This window comes from Anas platyrhynchos, chromosome 6, assembly GCF_047663525.1.
Source record: "Anas platyrhynchos isolate ZD024472 breed Pekin duck chromosome 6, IASCAAS_PekinDuck_T2T, whole genome shotgun sequence".
In the NCBI taxonomy this organism is placed as follows: domain Eukaryota; kingdom Metazoa; phylum Chordata; class Aves; order Anseriformes; family Anatidae; genus Anas; species Anas platyrhynchos.
This window is the reverse complement of record NC_092592.1, coordinates 31,804,871-31,829,944: the sequence shown is the minus strand read 5'-3', so window position 1 is coordinate 31,829,944 and position 25,074 is coordinate 31,804,871. Positions and strand designations below refer to the sequence as shown.

General features: G+C 40.4%; 2 protein-coding genes across 7 annotated transcripts in view; one reads left to right on the top strand and one right to left on the bottom strand.

The window, feature by feature from the left end:
- Positions 1-10,945, bottom strand: part of VTI1A (vesicle transport through interaction with t-SNAREs 1A) — a 280,750-nt gene extending 269,805 nt beyond the window's left edge. Inside the window, exons 1-2 of one of the 6 annotated variants that reach the window (XM_027460600.3) lie at positions 10,711-10,945; positions 3,562-3,620 (exon numbers count right to left, since the gene is read on the bottom strand). In XM_027460600.3, the coding sequence (XP_027316401.1) occupies positions 3,562-3,620; positions 10,711-10,804 (153 nt within the window). In that variant the 5' untranslated portion in view covers positions 10,805-10,945. The remainder of the gene's footprint in view (positions 1-3,561; positions 3,621-10,710) is intronic. The other 5 variants (XM_027460601.3, XM_021268815.4, XM_021268814.4 and 2 more) reach the window with 5 other exon arrangements.
- Positions 10,946-11,758: 813 nt separating this feature from the next.
- ZDHHC6 (zDHHC palmitoyltransferase 6) lies at positions 11,759-22,786 on the top strand. Its single transcript, XM_038181457.1, has 10 exons — positions 11,759-12,289; positions 13,455-13,546; positions 15,748-15,907; positions 17,034-17,195; positions 17,826-17,879; positions 19,345-19,512; positions 19,803-19,844; positions 20,234-20,379; positions 20,466-20,509; positions 22,214-22,786. The coding sequence occupies exons 1-10, from the start codon at positions 11,774-11,776 to the stop codon at positions 22,315-22,317; spliced, it is 1,488 nt and encodes a 495-aa protein (XP_038037385.1). The 5' UTR covers positions 11,759-11,773; the 3' UTR covers positions 22,318-22,786.
- The last annotated feature ends 2,288 nt before the right edge of the window (positions 22,787-25,074 follow it).

Below are 25,074 nucleotides of genomic sequence, written 5' to 3'. Positions count from 1 at the left end.
CACAGTTAAGTGTGCAAGATCAGGATATTTCAATGAAGTCTTAATTCTTATATATTAAATAAAAATGAAACAATTTGCTATATGAATGAAGAATTTGCAGCAAGGATCAGACCATAGTCCATAAAATCCCAAATCTTAATTCTAAAGAGTCAGTATCAGAGAGTGTAAGGTCCTAGGAGCATACCCATTATATTCCTGGAAATGTTACAGGTAATGATGAATTCACATTTGAACTGACTGAAGTTTCACACCTGCTGTTTTGTTTGTTTTCTTTGTGTGTCATCATGAGTTTAAACAGGTACATTTTGTACCTGGGATGATAAATTTGCATGCCATCTCATGCAGAAGATGGTGATCGAAGCAGGTGTCAACCTAAATGCAGCCTCATTTCATGCATCTTCACTTTCACTTTATTTGTCAAACTAATATGTTTCATCCATAAGCAAAAACAGGACTAGACCTACAAAAAAAAAAAAAAAAAAAAACACAACTAAAAATAACCTGGCACTTGAATCTGAAAACATCTGTAGATGTTTCCTTCAGAAAACCTGATAACCCAAACTTCTGTTACTGCTCATGTTCAAATATGCCAACACTATGGTGAGGGAAGCTGAGCATTTTGGCACCTGACTCCTGCACAAATTGATTAACCAGGCCCCCCCTAAGTCTCCTCAGGGGTTCAAACTAGTGGGTTTCCTTCTCACAACACCCAGTATGCTGTCAGCACTGAGTACAGCATAAAGCAGAGCAGCCACTGGTATTTCCACTCCAAACCCCAGTGGGATAAGATATGCTGCTGCTGCTCTGTATGGAGACTCCAGAATAAATCTCCCCCTCCCACAAGGACTTCCAGAGGCTATCCCACATGGAAATTGCTTTGGACAGTTGTTAGCATTTTATGTTAGCATGAAACATGGGGATGCTTCACTATTTTATTCTAATTCTGAAGTCCTTGAGCTAAAATAGAGATTTGCATTAAAAAAAAAAAAAACAACACAAGTGTCTAAGTAAGAATAACCTACCATTTGCAACACTAAACTTAAAATAGCTGCAATGGATTTGTGACGTGCACATCATCATAATGCATAAAGACAGATAACACATGGCCAAACTTTATTTGGCCATGCTGTTAATTCCAGCTCTTCTAGCACACGCCAGATACTCATAAAACCTATCTAAGTTTATCACTCACCTTTCTTAAAACCCAGCGAAAATAACTTTCACATGCACTGATGTGGCCTCACTTCAAGCACTGTGTGCAGGTTTGGGCACCATGCTATAAGAAGGGCATAAAACTATCAGAGAGTGCCCAAAGGCACTGCATCTGCTACGAAGACGGTGAAGGAAGGACAAGAGGACAAGAGATGTGAGGAGTGGCTGAGATCCCTTGGTTTGCTCAGCCCCGAGCAGAGCAGGCTGAGGGGAGGCCTCATGGCGGCCTGCAGCTCCCTCACAGGGAGCGGAGGGGCAGGCGCTGAGCTCTGCTCTCTGGGGACAGCGACAGGACCCGAGGGAATGGCATGGAGCTGGGACAGGGGAGGGTCAGGCTGGGGGTTAGGGACAGGTTCTGCACCCAGAGGATGGTCGGGCACTGGGACAGGCTCCCCAGGGCAGTGGGCACAGCACTGAGACTGACGGAGGTCAAGAAGCGTTTTGGACAATGCTCTCAGACGTAGGGTCTGATTTTTGGGTGGTCCTGTGTGGAGCCATAAGTTGGACTTGGTGATCCTCATGGACCCCTTCCAACTCAGGATCACAGAATCGTAAAATAACCTGAGTTGGAAGAGACATTCTATGACTCTATCACACTCTGCATGGGATGTAAGAATGACACAATTTCTCTCCAGAAATCTCTTACTCAGCAGCTACAGTTTTAAAAGGCAGCCTGGTAGTCTGCAAAGTCTTGGTGTCAGTTCTGCATATAGCTCAAGTCAGTTACACCAGTGACTTTACCCAAACAAAGCAGACAGTGTTTTGAAACAATCAGTGATTAGTCAATGTAAATTAAATGTCTTTACAATGATATTCATAACACGTGAGAGTTATTTTCTAACCAATTAGGAAATAAATTCTGCTAAACAAATCTTTTATCAGACAAGACAAAGAAGCAAACTGATGTACAAAAACTATCAGTGGCAAGAAATTAGGTTTATTTTGGTTTTCTACTGTAGCCTTTAGTTTAAAAGGGGATCTTTTTAATCAGTTCTGCTATTAGCAGGTTTGTTCAAATTGATTTTAAAACCCAAGCCTCGACATTAATCACAAACATGTAAGGTAATTGCTTAAAGCCAGTAATTGAATTAAGCACCTGTCTAGCAGCATTAGCAACAAGATCTAAAACAAAAGCGTGAAAGAAGTCAGTACACGAAATCAAGATCGTCATTAGGATGAAAATGCAGCTACAAGAATTCAATTTTTATTCTCACAATAAATACAAATTCAGATGATCTCTTTTCTGACATAAGAAGAAAAGCAATGAACCATTAACTCAATTTCTGCTCCTTCCAATCTTACTTTGTATAGAGAACCAAATTTGAATGATTTTTCAGCAGAACACCCAGGCTGCAATTTCCCTGTACTGCAAGATGCTCTGTCTACAAGACTAATTCAATCCTTAGACTAAAAGCACAAGGTATGTCAACAAACACACAGCCACCCTTTTTCTTTCTACGCCACAATCTGAAAAAAGTGAGTTTCAATATTACCATTTGGTTAATAAACAAATCATTGATTTGAGTTGCTCAATTTGAACAGCTTTTAGTCTAGCAGAACTAATTTAATTTTCCTATCCCAGGAATCAGATTACATTTCTGACACTAGATAGACCAAACTCATTTGAAAGCAATAAACAAAAGCTGCTTCAGGGTAAGATCTATTGGCTACGTGGAAAAAAGTCAATCTCAATTGTCACCTACACCTTTGCTCACTTAGTCCACATCTACAAAGCTTTATTTTTATACTCCTTCCAGATGGAGTACATGACAGATTGCTGGAAACAAAAATATAAAAAGTCATAGATGCTTTATCTGTACTGCTTTCTTCTGTTAGTGCGGACCACTAACTAATGCTCAGTTAACATATATGGTCTTCCCAGACGAAGAACTCACACTGCTATTACCTCCTTGACCTCAGACAGATAAATATTTTTTCCTTCACTTGCTGAAAGAGAAAACAAGACCTATTACCCTACAAGACAACCAGACAGATTAAATCAAGTAGATGAATGGATCCTAGAAGAAAAAAATATTCCAAGTGTACAAATATTTAATTCAATTCTTAAAGTAAAAAACCTAACCCATAAATCAAAGCCTGTAGCAACCTGTAATAGCTTGCAGTAGTAATACAAACCTTAAATCACTTAACACAAGATTAAAATGTCTGATACACTTCTCTTGGGTATTTCCTATTCTCATATATTAAGTATTTCAAAAATACTATGTAATATTCTAATATATTAAATACTTCTGGAAATCACATGTTAAGCGTCACATGTTAAGCCTCTAATAATACCATTATTTTCTCCAGCAGTTTGTGGTTAGGCTATGAAAAGTCACAACGTACCAGTTCCCTTGCTTCTTCAAGCTGTTTCTCAACATTTGCAACCATCTGCTTCTTCTCATCTGAAAAAGAATGGTGAAGATACCAATATGATTGTGATCTTGCCATGAATGCTTAACTACTGTAGGCTGTAATGCTGCCATTTGTACTGCCTTGTGCCCCTTGCACGGCCATATCTTCCATCCTCCTGACTGTAAATCCACCCCAGTGCTTTGACAAATTTAACAGTAAAACTCTGAAGATGCCACTTTTTATACCAATGTTTGCTTGAAACTAATAGCATCATCTGTGCTGGTGGTTTGCCTGATGAAGCAGATAAAGTGCACACGCCACAGTATCACCAGCCACTGCTCCCCAGTGCTGTAGGCAAGGAGCAGTGGATACCAAGATAGAAACCAAAACTAGAAGTCCTGCCACATAAAGCAAAATGTGCCTTGAACCAAACTTCCTTAAAAACAACAGAATGACTCCTGCAAGGACTAAATTGCTAGAGATTTTGGTGAAGCATCCCCAGTATAAGCAGGTTGAGTTTCAGCTGAGACCTCCTGTTGGTGTTAGTGTCCTGCATTACATTTGCATGGGCCTATGCATCTATCTTCAACTTCACCAGAACTAGTCTCTACAATCTTCTCTACTTCTCCCATTTACATAATATACATTTTGCTCATTGATGGACATGCTAACATCATTGTCAGCCCTTCATCAGTTACGTACATTGGAGCTCTGCCTGCAGGGACGATCAGGTTCAGGATCATCTTTCTGCCTTGAACATAATGCAGAGATTTTGCAAATAGACAAGAATTAGAAAGTCTGTCTTCTGAAGATATATTATCCTGCACATGGCAGATTCTCAAGAACAAAGCATATGGCCTGAGTTATCACCTAAGAAGCTGTTATAGTATTGTGAACTAAGTGCGCAACTCAGCTCCAATCCCAAAATGAGACTATTATCTGCGGTAAAACTAAGGCAAAGCTACTCTTGCAGAAGCCCAACTTCTGATGAAAGTGTTACAGCCAACTGGAGAGTCAGTAAAGACTACTTCTGAGATTGGACTGCATAAGCAAGTGGTCCTGTGCCAATGAGGCTCACCAGGAGCTAAGAGAATCAGTTTGGACACCACCACATCCTATACAAGCAAATCAAGGTGTCTCTGGGTGGCGGCAGTAAGAACAGCATGTCTTGAACAAAATATTGTCAAACACTGATGGAGAGTAATGGGAACTCTGTCAGTGATGCAAGTGAGAAAGAAGCAGATGAATCCTCTCACAAATAAAAAGTTACAGCTCACCTTTAAATCCCTCACAAGTAGACCTGCTCTTCTTATGCTTGAAAGAGGCCCAGGATTTCATAAAGTAATCCTCTTTACAAAGCTGAAGCCATGGAAAAAGCCTTTCTTGTAAATCTTGAACTTGCACTGCCATGTCTGGTTGATGTTACTACAGCAGATGTATGCTAACAATGGCTCTCTGGAATTTCCCACCATGTTCTCATGATAGCACCCAAGCCAGAAAATGTCCTGGTTAGTGATTTATCTTCTGAACATAACTTACCCTCCTCCCCCACCCCAAGAGAATCTGCCCCTTCTTCATTTCAGTTCCCCTACCCAGCATCCCAAAACACCTGTGCTCCTCCCTCCACTTGGAAGCAAGATGACAATGGACCAAAGGAAAAACAACATGAGAGATAAAATATACAATATTGTTTTATTGAAGCTGAAATACGATTAAAAATATAGCAGCAGAAAATAAATGGACTACAGCAATGTCAACATTTCCCTGAGTTTTACTGTATTACAAATTTAATACACATTAAAATAAATAACCTGAAATCTAGGGATAAAGTTTTGTTGTTGTTTATTTTTTGAAGATATTTCATGCTGTTCAAATCTGGGTGCATTTGCGATTACAACAGCTACCTTGCACTGCACTGAATACTCAGTTACCCACCCTAGAGCTGAACCCAATAAAGCCCAATGCAGTCATTTACATTGCTCATCCAGATGATTTCTGTCAAGCAAAAATACAAATGCCTGTCCCAACTCAACTGCTATTGGTGCAAGTCCAGCAGTAAATTCTCCCTGCTACTTGGACAATGACCATGTTTTTCTTTGCTGGTACACGAAAGTCACAAGGAATCTATAACAATGTTGACCAGACCTTGAACTCCAGATCCCCTGTTCTTTTTCCAGTACTCCAAACGCATAATCCAGTTACCTGCATCTCCTCTGTGGATATTCAAGGAACTCATCTGTCCAGCAGCTACATTTGCCAGTAAATTATTCTGCTGAAAACTTGCCAAAAATTATTCTGGGAAACTGAGGTTTAGCAGTTGCACTCAAACTGTTGTGTACGGTGATTTTGAGAGATATCCCATTCCCTACATGAAACAGGCTACGCATTTAAAGACCTTGTCACACTGAGTCTTCCTCTACTATCATACAGTGCAGGTACAAACCAGCTGTGATAACCAGTAAGATCTTACTTACCCCCAGAGATACTAACCTACAGACCATGATAGGGAAAACTCATCAGTATACTAGGAGGTCCAGCTACAACTGATTGTATAAATTTGACGAGGTATTCAAATGATCTTCAATAGCTTAGCTAATACTAAAATTTAACCCAACTCCAGAACAGCATGTTAAGATCCTCTTATTTATGTATACATAATCATCCAGCTGGTGACCAAAACAACTGCAGGGAGGGAGGCCTACCCATAACAGGGTAGTGTGTCCTTTCAACACAAGTGTGTGAGCAGGTATGGCAGCTTTGGAGCAGTACCTCCATAGATTTCCAGCAAAGCAGATGATCTTTTGCAGCTGCTGATCCCCTAGGGCACACAGTACCATATGCTCCCCTGAGCAAGAAGGGGTGGCAGGGTCCCAAAAGGGCACTTCGGTGAGGAAAATGTCAACTTAACCAACTATCATTAAAAGTACCCACTTGTTTCCATTTGCCTCCTTCCTCTAGCAGGATCCACATAAATAAATCCAGGTGCCACAGTGCTGTCTGGAGCCACTTGCCTGCAGGAATGCGGATACATCTAGACCTGTTACTGATACCAGCAACAGAAGCAATGAAATGCTACAAAAGTATCAGAAAGCACCTGCTGGAATGGTGTGCACACCCTTTAATTTCAGTCTTAATGGCATGCCTAAACTAAGGAAGCAAAGACTTTTGCAGTCAGAATGCCGGTACAGGACACAACATCCACAGGATGAGTTGCTCAGAGACTGCAGATGAGCTCTGAGTAAGCGAATCTTGCCACTAATCTAGTAGATCAGGACAAACAAGTTGGGATCCAATTAAAGATTCTCATATTAATAGTGTTTTACTCCACTTAGTCACGTCTTAGTTTTTAAATCTGCCCACTTAGCAATTTCTTTAAGTACGTTTCCATATATAAAATACTGGCAAGTGTTTTTTTTATTTTTTTCTTAATTCAGAACAGGCGATACCCTTTATAATAAAAAAATAAAAAGCAATGTTCCCTCAAACATATCTAAATTTAGAATGCAATTTGTTTCCACGCTGCCAGACAAAATGTCCTAAAGAAAAGGCAGCACTTAGCTTGCATAACTGAACTGGTCAAATTGGCATAGTATGGATACGCACAAAGACTAGAAACAAAAGTAAGGAATCTGAGTAAGGACTGCAGTGAAATCAATTCTGTGTCTGTACACAAGGTTTTATCACTTTCTTAAATGAAATAAACTTTACTACATTTTCCTCTGTTCTTTCAGCTTTTTTTGCCCTTGTATTAGTCCCCCAACGTCGAGCAGTTACAGAAAGGCAGATGGCTGCCTACAGGTATAGAAAGGTAACACAGCACCGGCTTGAGCTCACAACCGTGGAAGACATTAAAAAAATCTAGACCAAGACTATTAAGTCTCATTACTTGTGGAGTTGCTTCTTTTTATTAGTACACACTGAGGAAGAGACTGAGTGACAAAGAACTTTAGTTTGTAGACCACTTGTAGATTTCACTACACTGGCTGAGGTGTTTTACATGTTCACCTAACACCCCTTTGCCAGACAAACGGAACACCACATGCTTTTTTCTTTGTCTTATAAAACTGACTTCCAGAGGCACATCATAATGAGCCAGTCATGAAATGAAGACAGTAAACTCCATGACAGAGGTATGAAACAAAATTAAAGGTAGGACTTTAGTTAAATCTGTTGCAAAGTGAAATACAGTGCTTTGATTGCCCAGTAGAAGATGCAGGTATCAAGTATGAGAAGAAATAGAGCACTCCAGTTGAAAAAACATCACCACACAGAGGCTACCATGCTGGAAAAAGGCTAAATATCACAGTTTACTAACTGAGAACATTCTCTTTCAGATCAAGCAATCAAAATTTATATATGTATTTGGTCAAATAACAAGACAGATGTTTCTCTAAAACACCAAGGAATATCAATAAAACACATCAGTCAACGATCTTTGTTTTCCAAAGACCTGCAGCACCATCACAGAAAATCTACTTAAAAGACATTTCTGAATTTAGAACACTTTCTTTAATTCTCCAGATGACGTTTGCCTCAACAGAAGATATTTCTTCCCCAGACGTTCTATTGTCCCTGACGCTTATTGTTTCTGTAGTATCAGACTGTCTTTGTTACATTTCTTGCTGAACTATTTATGCCTTTGTGACAATAGGATTGTTTGTTGAGCCATCCTCCTCCTAGAACACAAGGCTGCATCAAATGCTGTCAAACTCTGAATGCAGGAACATTAGAAAAGCAATTAACCGTCATTTCTCCAATTCAACTGAACATGAAGCTTACAGCAGGTCCGTCTTGGGAAGCAGAAGGAAACAAACCAGTCACTAGACTTCAGTAGATCTCTCTGTATTATGCAGAAGTAGCTCAAGTCCTTACACTTTGCATCCTGCTTCTTCCAGCGTGGAGGAAGAAGGCCATCAGCAATCTCTCTCATATCACTGCTTCTGAAAAATGCCACCTCACGTGCATCTGTCCTCACGTCCCCCTCCCACCTTGAATCATAATCCTCTTTTTGAGGCTCTCCCAGCCATCTCCACAAGAACTAACTGGAACTTCTGGTGATGAAGAAGCAAAGATCTTGCAAATATTCCTAGTAAGAAACAAGGGAAAAATGTGTATTTAAAATATTCTGTTTAAAGTGTTCAGCATAGTCAGAGTTGTTTTCTTTTTTTTGCTTCCCCAGGTGGACAAGCACCTCTAAGCCAAATTGCAGTCTTAGGTAATAAAGTTATATGTGAACTTTTTGCTGATGAAAGACAAGAGAAGTTCTGAAAACTGAAGCACTCCATTCAGAGCAAAAAGTAGCTATAAAGCAAGCCAGCTCAAACCATATAAGATCAGCCTCAAATCCTAACATAGAAAAGCCACTTCTAGGAAAAATAAATTAGTTGTTGTATTATCTTGAGGCCATTTAGCCCAATACCACACTATCAATCCCACAGGGAACATGCATTCTTTCTCCTGAGAGGACAGTAAGTTCTAACAAAAAAAAATAAAATCCTTTTAATGGCTACTTAAAAGAATGATGATTTCAAAGCCTGTTGCTCTCAAGCTATGTCACTGTTAAAGACAATACTCTTCATTCATTTCATGTTTAAGCTCCAAAGTCTCCCTAGAGTGAATAAGGGGGGCTGACTTGAAGGAGAGGATTATGGAAATCCACTACTGTGAAGCAGAATATTCTTCAGCTGCTAAACAGACTCCAGTGACTTCCATAATCCACGCAATTAAGAAATGAAGTCTCTGCTCCTTTTCAATAAGCATGCTCACTTTGTAGCACTACCAAATTTCAGAATAGGAGACAGTTGTGTATTTATGATGTCTTCCCTTACTTGAAAGAACTCCTTGTATTTACTGCTATAAAAGTCAACAACTCTTTCTGAGGCAGTGGAAAAAGAAATACTGCCTCAATTAGGAACTTCACAATAGTGAAGAATTTACTGTCGCTTCTCTGTAAATGGTTTCAGTAGCTATTTACAGGTTAAATATTGTTTCTGGGCAATCTAAATTATACCCATTCTAAATCTCAAATGCAAGAACACTATCTTATAAGTACCTGCAGACTGTGATTGAATTAACACCAAATGCCTTTTATTATTACGCCCAACAGCAAAACAGCTTTGTTAAGCCAATGAGAAGACAGATTCCTGTCTTTCAGTTATTCCTGTGGTTGATCTCTGATCCTCAATTTATTAGAAGACTTTCTAACTTCCTAACATTAGAATTAGACATAACCTCTCAAAATCAGACTTTTACTGAAAATCCCCATTGACTCATTTCAGGTGTACTTTGGACCTCTGACTTAACAATGCACTGGGATTATATGTTTTAGTTAACCACCTACCTCAAGTCCTCTTTAGTCACTACTTCATCACTTCATGATGCACTTCTCACCCTAAAAGTAAGAAGTTATTCTTTGGTCCTGGATATATGATTTTTTTTCCCTTTAATCATACAGATGTAACATCAGTGTGTGCCTTTTGATTGCCTGTGTTTAAGATAACCACTTCCACTGGTTAAGCATCACAAAGCTTTGCAAAATGTGCATGGGAAAAGGAGGCAGAAGTCCTTAGCAGCCTGGACACAGAAGAATAAGGTGAGTTGCATGAGACACCCAATTTCAGCCATCCTCTGCCTCGTTCTGGGAGCACCCCAGCAGCGCACTGATTGCGTCTGTTAGAAGATGCAGCTGCCTGGTTCCAGAGATTATCATTTTCAGCCTTCTGCCCTGACACTCGTGGACTTTACCATCTGTACCACGGGGATATATCATGCACCAGCCCGTGAACGCTGCAGGCTGGTGACCAACACGTTAAACACACGGACACTGATCTCCTTCAATCTCCTGCTCCACGTGAGTCACCACAGCCAATTACCCAGCTCCGGCATTGCCTACACCACACGAAAAAAAAAGCTCGATTTTCGTTATTCACCGTGTGGCAGGACCCCAACAGCGAGCCTTCAGCACCGGGCAGGTGCAGCAGCAGCAGCACCCCCACAGCCCTCCTCCTCCATCCCCGGCCAGAAGCACAGGGACCCGCAGCCAGCTTCGTGAGGCAGCCGGCGGGAGGCTGCCCCCGCTCCGCCCTGCCCTACCCTGCCGGCCGGGCTCCTTGCCGAGCCCCCTCTCCCCGCCGGGCTCACCTCCGAGCAGCTTGGGCACCTTGCCGATGCGGCCCGTGATGTCGGCCGTCAGCACGGCGAAGTCCTGCTCGTAGCTCTCGAAGTCGGAGGACATGGCGACGGCGGCGGCGGCGGCAGCGGCAGGGGGGGCGCCGCTCCTCGCAGAGCCGCTTCCGTGTTCTGCTCGCTGCAAAAACGCCTCCCCGCCGCCCGCACGGCGCTTGGCACAGGGTTCCGCCGCAGTTCTCCTCCTCTTCTGGGGGATGGCTGCGGTGTCACCCACCCAGCCCCTCGCAGTGAGCCATTAAGGCTCCAGCTGCAGCTCTGATGCTCAGGAGATGGTGGTCGGCCCGTCCGCTGCAACCCCGCCTGTTGAAAAACAACCCCGTGGAGCGCTGCGGGCTTGGGGCAGAATCGCAGAATTCTCTAGGTTGGAAGAGACCTCAAGGTCATCGAGTCCAACCTCTGACCTAACACTAACAAGTCCTTCACTAAACCATATTGCTAAGTTCAACATGAGCCATCAGTGTGCCCATGGTGGCCAAGAAGGCCAACGGCACCCTGGCTTGTATCAGGAGTAGGGTGGCCAGCAGCACCAGGGAGGTGATTGTCCCCCCTGTATTTGAGTACTGCGTTCAGTTTTGGGCCCCTAAGCACAAGAAGGGCATCGAGGCCCTGGAGCGTGTCCAGAGAAGGGCTACAAAGCTGGTGGGGGGTCTGGAGCATAAGTCTTGTGAGGAGCGGATGAGGGCACTGGGGGTGTTTGGTGTGGGGCAGAGGAGGCTCAGGGCAGAGCTCGTTGCTCTCTAAAACTGTCTGAAAGGTGTGGGGAGCGGGGGTCGGCCTCTTCTCACGCATAACTGGTGATAGGACCAGAGGGAATGGCCTCAAGATGCGCCAGCAGAGGTTCAGATTGGAAACAAGGAGACATTTCTGCCTAGATAGAGCGGTCGGGTATAGGGATGGATTGCCCAGGGAGGTGGTGGTATCACCATCCCTGGTGGTGTTCAAGGAGAGGTTGGATGTAGTGCTTAGGGACAGGGTTCAGGGTGTGACAGTGGTGGTGTAGGGAGGGCTGGACCCGATGAAGGTCTCGAAGCTCTCTTCCAACCCTACCGCTTCCATGCCTGACCCCAGCCCACCCCTCCACACGGGCCGGGACTCCGTTTCCCAGAGGTCCCCGATAGCCGCGGACTGCCAGGCTCCTGAGGCCGTGCGGGGCGGGGCTGAAGCCCGGCGCTTCCCTTTCCCTTCCCTCCCCTCCATCTCCCTCAGCGGCCGCCGGGGCCATGGGCGGCGGGCTGGAGGCGGCGGCGGCGGCGGCGGCAGCGGGCGGGCGGCGGTAGCGGCCATGGGCGGCCCGGGGGGGCTGCGGCAGGCGCGGCGGCTGTGCCACTGGGGGCCGCTGGTGGCCCTGGCCGTGGTGGCCGTCTGCTCCGCCACCGCCATGGCGGACGCCGCGCTGTGGTACTGGCCCCTGGACACCGCCGGGGGAAGCGTCAACTTCGTGGTGCTCCTCAACTGGACCGTCATGATCCTCTACAACTACTTCAGCGCCATGTTCGTCGGCCCCGGGTACGTCCCGCTGGGGTGGACGCCGGTAAGAGCTGCCTCGCTGCGGGGATGGGGATGGGGAGGGGAAAGGGAAAGGGGAGGGGGGGGAGGGCTGGGGAAGCCCCATGTCGCGCCTCTGTCGCGCCTTTGTCGCGCCCTGTCGCAGGAACTGGAGCTTCGGGGTTCCCTGCACGCTCATGCAGGTGCTGGGGTGGTGCAGGCTTCGCCGCCAGTGGTACAGACTTCATTCAGTAAATTGAAGGTGAGGCAGCAAATTACGTGCTAGGCTAGGGTTCAGCACAGCGTTGTGGGCACAGAGTGGCCAGGGTTGGAAGGGAGCGCACAGGGCACCCGATTCCAGCCCCACCACAGCAGGTTGCCCAGAGCCCCATTCAGCCTGGCCTTGAGCACTACCAGGGATGGGGCAGCCCGTGTCAGTGCTGTACCACCCTATTTGCAAGTCAAGGTAGAAATTCTCGCTTCCTTCCCTTCAGTAACCTCTCAGAATAGCAGCAGTCAAGGACCAGCGTGATGCAGGCTCGGTATCTCGAGACAGCTGGCCAAAGCTTGTGTTTCAGGAACACCAACACTAGGAATAATCGCACTTCTATTCATGAGCTAGTTCTCAAGACCAAGTGTAGGGAAAAGAATATCCAAAGGTAGTCCCAACGGGGTTACTGTCTACTCCACTTTGTGCAGCATTAATACATGCTCTCTACAAGTTTCTCTGTCTCTGTAGCTATCATACACAAGTGTTTCTGTAAGACAGGGAGACAAGAGCGTGATGAGAGCCAGCTCAACATTAACGCTCAGTAGTACCATTTCTAGTAGCTTGCCTAGACTGGCTCATAGGTTAAAACAAAAGACAAGGCATACAGTTATTATTTTTTTTAGTGATAAAGGCCCCATGCTCTTTTAGACTCTCAGTTCGCTATCAAACCCTGTTTGCACAATTCCTAATCCTGATTGAAGAATTGTTTGTTTATTTTAGCTAGGAGCACTCTCAACAGTGAGAGATGGCTGTGTCGATAGCAGAGATTTTTTTTCTTCTTTTTTTCCCCCCTCCCACCACCTACCATTAAATAGGGTTGGGTTGTGGAACACACCCTGTCAGAAGAAAGCAAGGATGCATTAGGCTGTGCAAGTGCCAAGATGTGTGTTGCCAGTAGAATTATGTATTCTGTCTAATATGCCCACTCTTCTGTTTAAAGGAAAATTCTCAGGATTGCATGTATCTCCAATACTGTAAAGTATGTCAGTCTTACAAGGCACCACGTTCACACCACTGTCGAAAATGTAACAGGTATTGTCTCTTTAAAATTGCTTTGTTTGTACTGAAAGCAACTACTGTGCTAGTGATAACTATTAATATTATTCATTCTTTCAGGTCTTGTATATTTTTAAAAGGTTTCCCAATGGACATTGTACCTGTTTCAGATATTTCCAGTTGTATGACTTCTGTCTGTTCTTACAGCATTATAGTGAAGAAAGATAAATAAGTTTATCTGCCTTTAACGTTTTCTTCTTAGTTGAAAATCAGTTTCTCTTAAGAACTTGACAGTATTAACAGAATATTTCAGTACTGTTTCAGGGAGGTGAGCCTATGTAAATACCTAAAAATCTTTCAGTCCTTTCTAAGTTCTGAGCCCAAGCGTTGTCCTGTTCAGGCAGTACAAAAGCCTGTTCTGTTATCTTACCAGTTAAAATGTTGATTTGAGTGGGAATTTTGGACTGCTCTTTACCATGTGCTGAAGGTGTTTTTTTTTTTCAGAGGGAGTTTCCTTGTTAAGTCAAGACATAAGCCTTTGTGGTTAACTTAAAATATTTGTGCCTTTTTTATGTGTTAATCTTCCAACAGGTCTGTTTAGAGCTAATGTTTATATGTTTTTATTATAAATAGCTGCACTGAAATTTAGTGCAGCTTGAAAAAAAAAAAAAAAAGGCAAGACACTTGCACTGTTTGCAGTCCACACTGTAGATGCCTTTAACCGTTTACTGTGCAGGTCCTCCTCTGAAGGACTAACTAGAGATCATGGTAAAAGGGTATTGTAACATGCACATTCATTTGTTATTTCTATAAATACAAGTTACCCAATCACTGTGCTTTCAGGAAGCAGAGCCTGAAACCACAGACCAGGGCTGTCATTTAGCTGCATCATCCCAAGTTTTAAAATTAGTCTTTCTCTGAGTGACAGTCCGTATGCTGAGGAGTTATTTAGAAATGGCAGCAGATTCTGATGATTGTCTCTGCAAAAGCAAGTTATTTTAATAATTTATCATTAGTGAAATAAACCAGAAGAAACTGAAGCACGTATTGGCAAAATAATCTAGAAAAATAGACTATTTAAAGAAGTTCCTGCCCCCTCAGCTCTGGCCAAAATAACTCACTCTGCATGTATTTCTAGACTGTTGCAGTGCGATGAGGTATTTAACATAAATCACCACAAAGTCTTTTATGCTCTGTCAAGTTTGAATGGATACAATTCCTGTGGCCCTCATGAATGGAGTGAGATTTCTAGCCAAGACCCAGGAACTTCTTCAGAAACACTTGTGCTGCTAATTTTGACTACATATTCAAAAACTTGTACAGCAAGAGCTGAGCATACGCTAACAAAGTGTTAATTTTTTTCAAAGGGAGAGACTGAACTCCCTGTTGGGAGTGAACTATCTTAAAAGATAAACGACACTGGTAGTTCCAAAACAATTAACTTTTGATTTCAGAGGAACTGGATATTTTTGCAATCCAACCCTTTGTTTATCACTTACCTTTGGTCTGCAGTTGTAATTAAAAATTGCAATTAGTAAGTTTTACACCTGCTCAGTTAAATCTAGGCAATTTGGTATGTGGACAAATCTTTTATCATTTCTTTTTTTTTTTTTTTTTTCACCTGTAAGCCGAAGCAAAATAACTGGCTTAATATTGGATACAAGGGTGTCTCTAGGGTGTTTACACTAATAAACAGATTTAGGAAAGGACTTAGAGTGGTGTGAGGTCAATATGTAGCAATTAATGAAGATTTCAGAGGATCTTCTACCAAAACCAGGAGAGTTTAATGAGAAATCCCTCTTCTTTAAGCAAGAAGTACACATGGGATTCGACATTTCTTTTGTTTTTGTGTGTGCTTATTTAGAAAAAAATGGCAGTAACATTAGTGATTAATTATGATGTTCATAATTGGTTCTTAAAATTCCCTTGCCTGTTGATTCTGAATTCTGGTGTTTATTAACACCTAGAAAATTTGAGTAAGGTGGAGGGCACATGATCAGGAAGAGTAGGACCTGCAAGTACTTGTTTTGTTTTCTTTCATTCTACAACATGAAATATTATTTTGAATAACAACAACAAAGGACACTGCTGTGTTGATCTGTCAGAAATGGATGGGTTTAAATTAACGAGTGAAGGCTGTAGAAAGCTAGCTGTCCTTTTCTTTAAAAAAACAAATAAACAAAAAAACCCACAAAACTCATTTGTCTTCTATATTAATCAGAATTTATTATTCACAGATGTGTCATGAAGATGGATCACCATTGTCCTTGGATCAACAACTGTTGTGGATACCAGAATCATGCATCTTTTACTCTGTTTCTCTTCTTAGCACCGTTGGGATGCATTCACGCTTCTTTCATATTCATAATGACTATGTACACTCAGCTTTACAACAGAGTAAGAAAATATAGAAATATATTTTATTTTTTCTTATATAAAAATATAAGAAAATGTTATTTAAGCTGGATGGATAATTTGTTCCTGGGAGTATGGGACAGTTCGGTTTCCTGAAAAGATGTATGTGGAATTCCTTGCTGTTGTTTCATCATGTACTTACTTCTCAAACTGCAGAGAGCACCACAATGTTCATTAGTTGGTGAAGGAATCAGAAAAATACTTTTTTCCTTTTTTTTTTTTTTCCAGTTGTTTGTCATAATCACAGGGAGTTTCCTAGAGCTTTGCATTCACTGGAAACTGATACTGAGTAGCACTCTTTATATACCTACAAGATGTGTTTTGGCTGGCACAGAAAGTATCTGCTGCTCATTTCCAATACACAAGTTAGATGCTATTTATTTTCTTGTTGCCTGTTACTTTTTTTTAGAACTGTATCACTTTCTTCAAGGAAAAGCTAACCTACTTTGTTTTTGGAACTGCAAGCAAATTATGCTGAATTTATTCTAAAATGAGAAAAGCAAAGCCACAATGAACAAAGCTTGTTCTGGAATACATTCCTCATTCCAGATCCGTGGTTAAGATTCTGAGCTTTGATTTCAGCTTTTGCAATTGCAATGAAAAGCTCAAAAGCATCAGTGGAGTGTAACAGGTGAAGGCTGTATGCTGTGGTTGCAGGACAGTGACGTTGAGAACTAGTGCTTGCAAAAGCTTTCAGAGGAAACCTGTAGTGTTTCCATTCAAAATGGGTACTGTGCTATGCTCACGTTTTCTGTCCAAAACTGTTCAGAATCTAGATTTTGCTGCACGTTTTAGGCTGTGCTTCTGAAGCTTGACAGACAGTGATTTTGATTCAGCTTTCTATTTAGCAAAGGCCTACATGTTGCAGAGAATATATATATATGATGAGGAAAAATTGGAAGAGGAAAAATACTTTGAACGTGTAATATAAAATAAAATATGTTATATATATATATACATATAATTATATATGGATAGTTTTTATTTTGTAACTACTCTGCTTGCATTATAAACCTGTCAGAAGTTGGGCGTGTTTCTTACAGGTAGCCAGCTTTGTTTCAGCAGTTGGTATGTTCTAGAACTGACCGATGCTGTTTTCCTTTCGCAGATATCTTTTGGGTGGAGTTCTGTAAAGATTGACATGAGTGCAGCCAAAAGAGATCCTCGAACCATTATTCCCTTTGGACTGTCTGCATTTGCTGCATCTTTATTTGCCTTAGGACTGGCATTAGGAACAACTATTGCCGTTGGTATGCTGTTTATTATCCAGGTAAGCTTATGGGGTCTGTTACATGGAAGTTAAATGCTGCGAGATTTTCCTGGCTTGTTGCTGATGTCAGTTGCAGGGCAGAAACAGAATTGACTTGAGATAGGAGCACTTGTTTAGAGCTAATGCAGCTGCATGACTTCTCAAGGTTTTTAGGTTGCTTTCTCCTCCCACTTCCTCTGTTGTTACCACAATTTTTTAATTTTCTTTTTTTCTTTCTTTTCTCTTATCCACTGCATGGGAGAACTTATAATGGGGAAAAAAAAAAAAAAGTGCTTTAAATTCCATTCTGGAAAAAGCAAAATACTGGTATCTCTAGATACCAGTTATGTCCCTATCCATGAAATAACCATGCCTGATACATTATTACAAATGTTTTGGATTTTTGGAAGGGAAGAAAAATATGCATAAATGGAAATATGGTATCCTTCCAAGTATATAATTCTAGAGGATAGCACTAACATGCATCTATGCTGACTCTTACATTTGAATATTTTACATGTTTCAGTTGAGCATATAAGAGTTGTTTTGTTTCAAGTAAATTTAATTAGTTAAATGAAGTTTTCTTTGCCTAGCTGAGGTATCACTGCAGAAATCAGTGCTATTTTCATCTAATGCTTTTATCTATTTTAGATGAAAGTCATTCTGACAAATAAAACTTCAATCGAGTCCTGGATTGAAGAAAAGGTAAGCTGTTATTACAGTATTCTCATTCTGTATTGCTACAAAATTTACTTTCTGTATCTACTAATTTCTTGTTTCACCTGTCTGGATTTAAACGAATGGTGTCATTTGAATTCAGCACTCAGTTAACACCTACAATCAGCTTTTCCCTTGTTGTCTCTGAAATTCACCGAAGTAAAGGAGAAATCCTTTAACTGCATAGGTTTTTTTGTTTTGTTTTGTTTTTCATGAGAAATCCAGAGTGGCCCTATTAACTACTTGCAGGAGTCTTTGCATATCTATTCAGAATAAAAGCACACCTCATCTGAAACTTAAGTTGTCTTAGCTTCTAGTTATGCCTGTCTGTCTTTAACTGTCCAATTTCCTTACCTATTCTAGATAGTCTGTTTTCCCTTGGGATGTTCCTCACTTACTACTTCTCCAATTAATCTTGGGAGTTTTTTCCTTCATTTTGAAAAAATCCTACAAAACATCAAGATACCTACTCCCATCTCTTTAAATTTCTTGTCAATTTCTGTATCTTCAGAGGTTTTCCAAAGGCTTTTCAAAAGTAACAGAAGCTAAGTATAGTGGAAGCAAAAGCTGACTTAATGTTTAGAAAATAGTTCAGTGCCACCAGTATATTTTGTATAAAATCACAAACATTTCATTATTATCTTTTTGTCTTTCTCTTGTTCAGCGTTAAATTTAGCAGGAAGATCTTGGGCCCATATGAGTACCTAGATATTGTAATGCCTTCTCTTTGCACTGAATCTAGCTTAACTGGATCATAGTCCTGTTAGACATTTGAGTATTAGCACAACTATTACAACTACCTAATTAAATGCAGAATAATCTATTGTAACTTTTATTGTCAAATGTAGATATGTCCCTTTGAAGAACACAGACTGTAGTATCTGTTTAATAAACGTTGCTGCAACAGAGAACGAATTCTTCTTTGACTGTTCCACTAGATGTCAGTGTTACTGAAAGAATGAAATGGTCACAAAGGCAGGAAGTGGGATGCTTAAAGCATGTCTGTATATGCGTTTCTTTCAGGTGGAATAAACACTAACAGTATTGAATTACGTTTGTGATCGTTAAACAAAGAATCCTGAGTTGTGGAAGTCTTTGTAAGAAAAAGCAACTGAGAAATATTGAAGAATGAATCTTTTTTAAAAAAAGGCATAAAGTAAAATTAAGGCATGGGGTGGATTAATCAGTGTTATAGCCAGCTGACTTTGTTTTTGAAGAGTAAATGGGGAAAACAAACAAAATCAGATACACTTCTAAATGCCATGATAGTTGCATTTAATGACAAGTAGTTTAAAAGGCCTGGGTTAGTATGGCAGGAGTTTATTGCTCTTTCCCTCAACTTGTAGGGTTCATGGACCCATACAGTGCGTATGGCCTGGCCTTCCTAATATTTGCTGCTCAGCTGTAGTTTGTAGGGTATTTTTTATGTACTGTATTTCTTTATTATTTCCAGGCCAAAGACAGAATCCAGTACTACCAAACGGGTGAGACCTTTATTTTTCCTTATGACACGGGAAGTAAATGGAAGAACTTCAAGCAAGTGTTTACATGGTCTGGGATTCCTGAGGGAGATGGCCTGGACTGGCCTGTAAGAGACGGCTGTCATCAGTACAGTTTGACGGTAACTGATCTTCAGTGTTCTCTCAAGTTAATCCTCCCTACTATCCAGTTGTCTGCTTTCCTCTGTAGTAATATACCAGATTTTTAAATAACTGAAATAGACTAAGAAATGGGAATTCTGTCAAGTTTTCTGCTATTTTTGATAGACTAAGAAATTAGGCTTTTGTGAGTGCTTTTGAATGCTAAATATACTTTCCTTACTTTAATGGTTTCAATACCTAACTTTATTGTGTTGAATGCACAAGTTGTCTTAAACTAAACGCTGCCTAAATTTCTATTTGTAATTTATAGATAGAGCAACTGAAACAGAAAGCAGACAAGCGAGTAAGAAGTGTAAGTATCTGGGATGTTTGTGATCTGGATCTGAAATGTCACTTTGAAATTTCCATATTAAATAAATGTAACTAATTACTGATGCTGTTTCTTTTTGTGATTTTTATACCTGGCAATTAAATACAGACTTGGTGTTTCCACATAAACTGTGCTGCAACCTCTGCTTAATTAAATTTAGAATTTAGCTTTCTTTGCATTTTCTCCCTAGTTTCCAGATAAGAAATGTGATAATAAAGATGACTCTGTGCTTCATTGTTAAGCAGCTAATTTAGAATTTAGAGTCTCTCTGACAACCAGTTGTCATTATGCTTTGATTTTTGGTATGAGACTGTCAGTAGGGCCATAACTTCTTGCAATAATACATTGCCATGTTTTGTTCAAATTTGTAGGTGCGGTATCGAGCAATAGAAGACTACAGTGGTGTCTGCTGCCCTGTGACTAAAGGTGTTAAAACATTCTTCACGACACCATGTACTGAAGAACCTAGAATTGCACTGAGTAAAGGGGATCTGATTTTAGCCACAAGAGGCTTAAAGTTAGTGGCTCCACAACTTTGTTTGGTTAAAAGAAATATTGAGATGAGTTCTGGCATCTAATTACCTGTTACACTTTCTTCCCCAGACACTGGATGTATGGTGAGAAGATTCTTGACTCGGCTGCTGATGGTATGAAACAGTTATTTTCACTTCTGTTGTTTAAAAGTTGCAAATCAGTTGTGTAGCTGTCTAACTGCTGTTAGAAATGTGGATGTCATTACGTGTTCAGTTCTTAAGGTGTAGAATGACTTACTTTACTGATGTTAGTTTCTCTACTCTTTAAAATCACATCCTCAGGTTTTACTATTTATATCTGGTAGGTCTGTCAGTTTTGATAAATGATAAATATTAAGTGAATTTGTCAGACTGAAATAACATTCATGTAGTGGTTTATTGAAGGTTGAGTAGCAAAGGGAATATGTCTTCATATTCAGAGAACTACAGATATTTGAGTATTGGTTATTCTTAAACACGTTCAGATTTCCTACCTCAATACCCCATGTGAGTATAAACGTTAGGCTTACTCTTTGTCTTAAAAATGAGATGTTAGATTTAGGATCAATTCTAGGGACTACAACATGTATTACATAACTAGCAAACACAGTTATCAAAGACAGTTAAAAACTCCTGATAGTCTATAGAGAGACGGTATCGTAGCCACCTGCACTTAAATTGTCACATTTCTCCTGCTGAAGTCTAAGCAAAAACATTACCTGACAGATTTTCTGTTGAGGGTGCATTGGATTTTGTTGTCTCTTAGAAAAAATTGTGAATTCATTGCATGAACATTTATTGTTGACAAAAGAGAGGCAGCCAGTGGTGATTACTTTGAAAGCATCCTTGCTTTTCATGGGAAGCTGGAGACCTCAATGAGCTAGACATGCTTTCAAACACCAAACCTAAACAAGTCAATGAAATGGGTACGGTAATGGCTTGTATTGTGGTGTTCATTTTGAAGATTAGGAGGAGATGATGTCTGTGCTAAATAGAATATCATGTTTTTTTCAATTTCTCATTCAAAGTGAGGTCTGACTGAGGACTAACACTGACATTTTGGAGAACTGGACGCCAAAATAGGATGAAATTTGTTAGGAATGTATAGCAAAATTCTATAAATGAAAATACCTAGCTGTACTAAAACAAGATAGGAAAAAAAAATGATTAAGTAGCAGTTCTTCTGATGGGGAAAAAAGTAGGCAATCATAATCTTACGATGAGTCAACATTTGCAAAAAAAAAAAGCATCTAGTTTCACAAATGTATGAAGTAATCCTTCCATCCCACTCAATATTGTCAGAGACTTGTCTGAAATACTGACACAAGTGAAAGTGTGTACTGTATCTTCAGAAAGAGTAAGATCAGCTGTGGAGGGTTGAGAGGAACACAATGAGAATAATCGCAGTACTGAAAATAGACCCAAATGGAAAAGCTGAAAGAATTCTCAGCTGGAGAAGAAAAGTAGATAGTAAAAAGCTAAGGAATGTGCAAATAGCCATTGTTGTAGAGAAGGTTATTAGTGACCTCCTGTGTTCCTGGTGCTTAGAAGAGAGTTGTGAACATGAATTGCAGAGAGATTCAAATTAGATATTAGGAAAAACTTTCTAATAGTAAGGAAAGTTGAGCACTGGGAAATATTGGAGATCTCTGAAAACAGGTTAGGCAGTGGGAGAGAATCCATGCATCCCCAGGCAAATAGATTAACAATGACTCAGTTGTGATGCCTTGGAGAAGAAAACATATTAGGTAACCTCTTGATGTCTCTTCCAGTCCTGTGTTTTTCCTAAACAGTGGGTCACATTCTGTTCCAAGTTAATGTAACTTTTCATATCTTAAGGTGGAATAAGAGAACGAGGCTGGTTCCCTAGGAAATGTGTGGAAAAATGCCAATATGACTCTGAAACGGATCAACCAGTGGATGGAGAGAAGAAAAACAGATAGCCTTCTCATTTTTTTTTAATAAGAAATGGAATTTTTACTTCAGACCACAATCCTTTACTTGAATTTTTCTGTATATTACTTATGCAATGAATATGTTAGGACAAGATTTTCTCTTCTTCACGGCTGAAAGCGTTGGATATGCCTGTGCCATGTTTTGCATTCTTTTAAAATGCTAAATGAAGAAGCCATTCAGTGGATTGCCTTCAAGATGCATCTCTTTTCATCCCAAGTCAGGTTTCTTTTCTTTTTGCCATTTGAATTGCATTCTGAGGAATCATCTTTTAGTTTTTTTCCACAAGTGCATCTGTTGTGATACGTGATGCATATCTCTTGTATTTTACTTTCTTTGAAACTGCCCCTGAAAAGTACAAAAATAAACCTCTAATTCAAATTCAAGATAAGATTTGTTACCTGTGACTTTTGATGATGTGAATTATCCACCTGAAATAAATAATACATTCTTATTCAATTGTGGATTTAATTGTTCTTAGAGCTACAGGGACTTACTTATAGGCACGGAAATGTAAACTGATTGGGAAGTACAGATTTCACCTGCTGTTTTTCAAGGTTAGAAAGACTTCAGCTCTTACTATGTAAATATTTTGTCTTTCTAATGGCAAAACATTATAGCCAGTTAATCTCTTACCCTTCTAATATATGCGCATTTCTCCAAGGGACCAGAATTGTTGATCCGTCTTAGACTGAAAAGAAGCACTAGTTTCTAGAGTGAAAACTTTTGTAAGTGCAGTCACTACTATGTGATTAATATCTTACTTAAAGCAATTTGTATTTAGCATCTAATGTGAATTATTAGAAAGAAGACCTTAAAACAGAGTAATTGTACCAGCTGAAAACTTTGTAAGTGTATCCTAAGTTCTGTAGCTGGTTTTGTTCTCTCAGTTAGGCTAGTTCCCTATCACCAGTTGAGAGTTTTTGCAAATGATAGTTCTAAACTAATACCTTGTTTGTCTCCACCTGCATGCGTTGTCTCAGGCAAGTAAGCATATGTCTTAGACAATATTAACTGTATACAGAAATAACCACATAACAGACAAGCCAGCACTGCAACTATATGCTGCTGTGCAGAATCGTTACCTCCAGCACAAGTGACTTTTTATTGCTTCAGCCTGCTGTGCATTACTGCTGATGGGAAGCCACAGTCTTAGGCTATGTTTCTGAGCTCTGATAATGAGGAGCTAGCATTCAGTTTCAGTATGTCATTCAGGCTGCTTTCCCATCTTAAAGTCAATGCACTCTTATTTTCTAGAAGCAGGCTGCTATAGAAGTATAGGAATATATCATACTTCTAGTTTCCCTGCTAGCAAGAGCTGAAAGGCCGTAACAAAGCAGAATATAACAAAAGGGCTAATATTCCACTATTTTGTAATGTGACTGGAAATTAATATGAAGGCCTCCAAACTGTATGGTGTAAAGTCTTAGTCTTGACTGGAGTGCTTTCTGTTTGGTGTTTTGGCTCTAGATTGTACAAAGAAAGATGACAAAATAAGCTTGTCTTCCAGCTGAGGAACTGTCAATGCTGACTATGCAATGATTAAATAGCTGCTATCTATATTAACAGGTAGCAATTAACAATTATTTGAACAAATCAGCAGTACTGCTGACCATTGTTGAGTGTTATCTATTTGGAGAAGGGGCTTGGGGGGCAGGAGTGGAGTTCATGTGTTCTGGTCTGTTTATAGGGACTTAATGTCTTTTTGTGTTTGAACACCTTCAACTGGATTTCAACTTTCACCTGAGCAGAATTTTGCACACCAAGATCACTCCATACTGCACCATAGAATGCCCAGGAGCTTTGCTTCACAAGAACACTCAGTCTGAAATGAACTCTAAAGTATATGTGTGTTTCTTTTTTTAATGCTTACAACTTCTTTCCTTAAGGCTATAACTGCAGTCCTACCTTGTCCCTTTTGTAGCACAGGTAACTGTTGTTTCTACTTACCATTCTACCACCTTCACTCAGCCAGTGCTTTCCTTCAAAGAATCAGCCAAAACAAAATTGCCTACCTCCTGAAGGTGTTTAGAGGTCCTGCAGTGAAAAAAAAATGCAAGCTGTCTTTTCAGTGCCAGAAGCAACTGTATCAGAGAATGAAATTTAAAGACAAACCTATACAGAACTCTCATGGTTACCGATAGTAAAAGCTATCAACAATGAAGGAGTTATTTCCTCCTCTGTAGCCTTGAACAAAAGGCTGCTTTTTTTTTTTTTAACAGAGCTTTAGCACCTCCCACATGGTTACCTTTTTCACATGCAAAGCAGTGGCCAGGAGGAGAAAAGATAATCTACCAAGCTAAGAAGCCAGGGACATGCAGGTTCTCTAGTCTTTACACTTGACTGTCCTAGCTACTGCATTAGAGAATGATGCTAAAGCTGTCTTGAGAGCACTGATTTAAATAAGGACCTCATTAAAGTTAAATGATGCATTAAGAGTCGATACTTCTGTCCAAACACTTCCTCTCTGGATAGAGAGGAAAGAGACTAACCAGTTGTTATTAAGTGAATTGCAGGCATAGGTGGCATTCCACTGAGATGGAAAGAAAAGACGCCTAACCAGGTGTATTTTTATGTACAGTTCTTGCATGATTTGGAGAGTATAAATCTGGCACTCTACAACCGTGGAAGGAGTGAGCTCTTTTTACCTCCTATCTCTTTATCATTGGAAGAAAGCTGCATTGAACTTAACTGTACCTGTAGTTGTCCTTACATCAAATCTTTGTTCATTCTGTCTAATAGTGCTT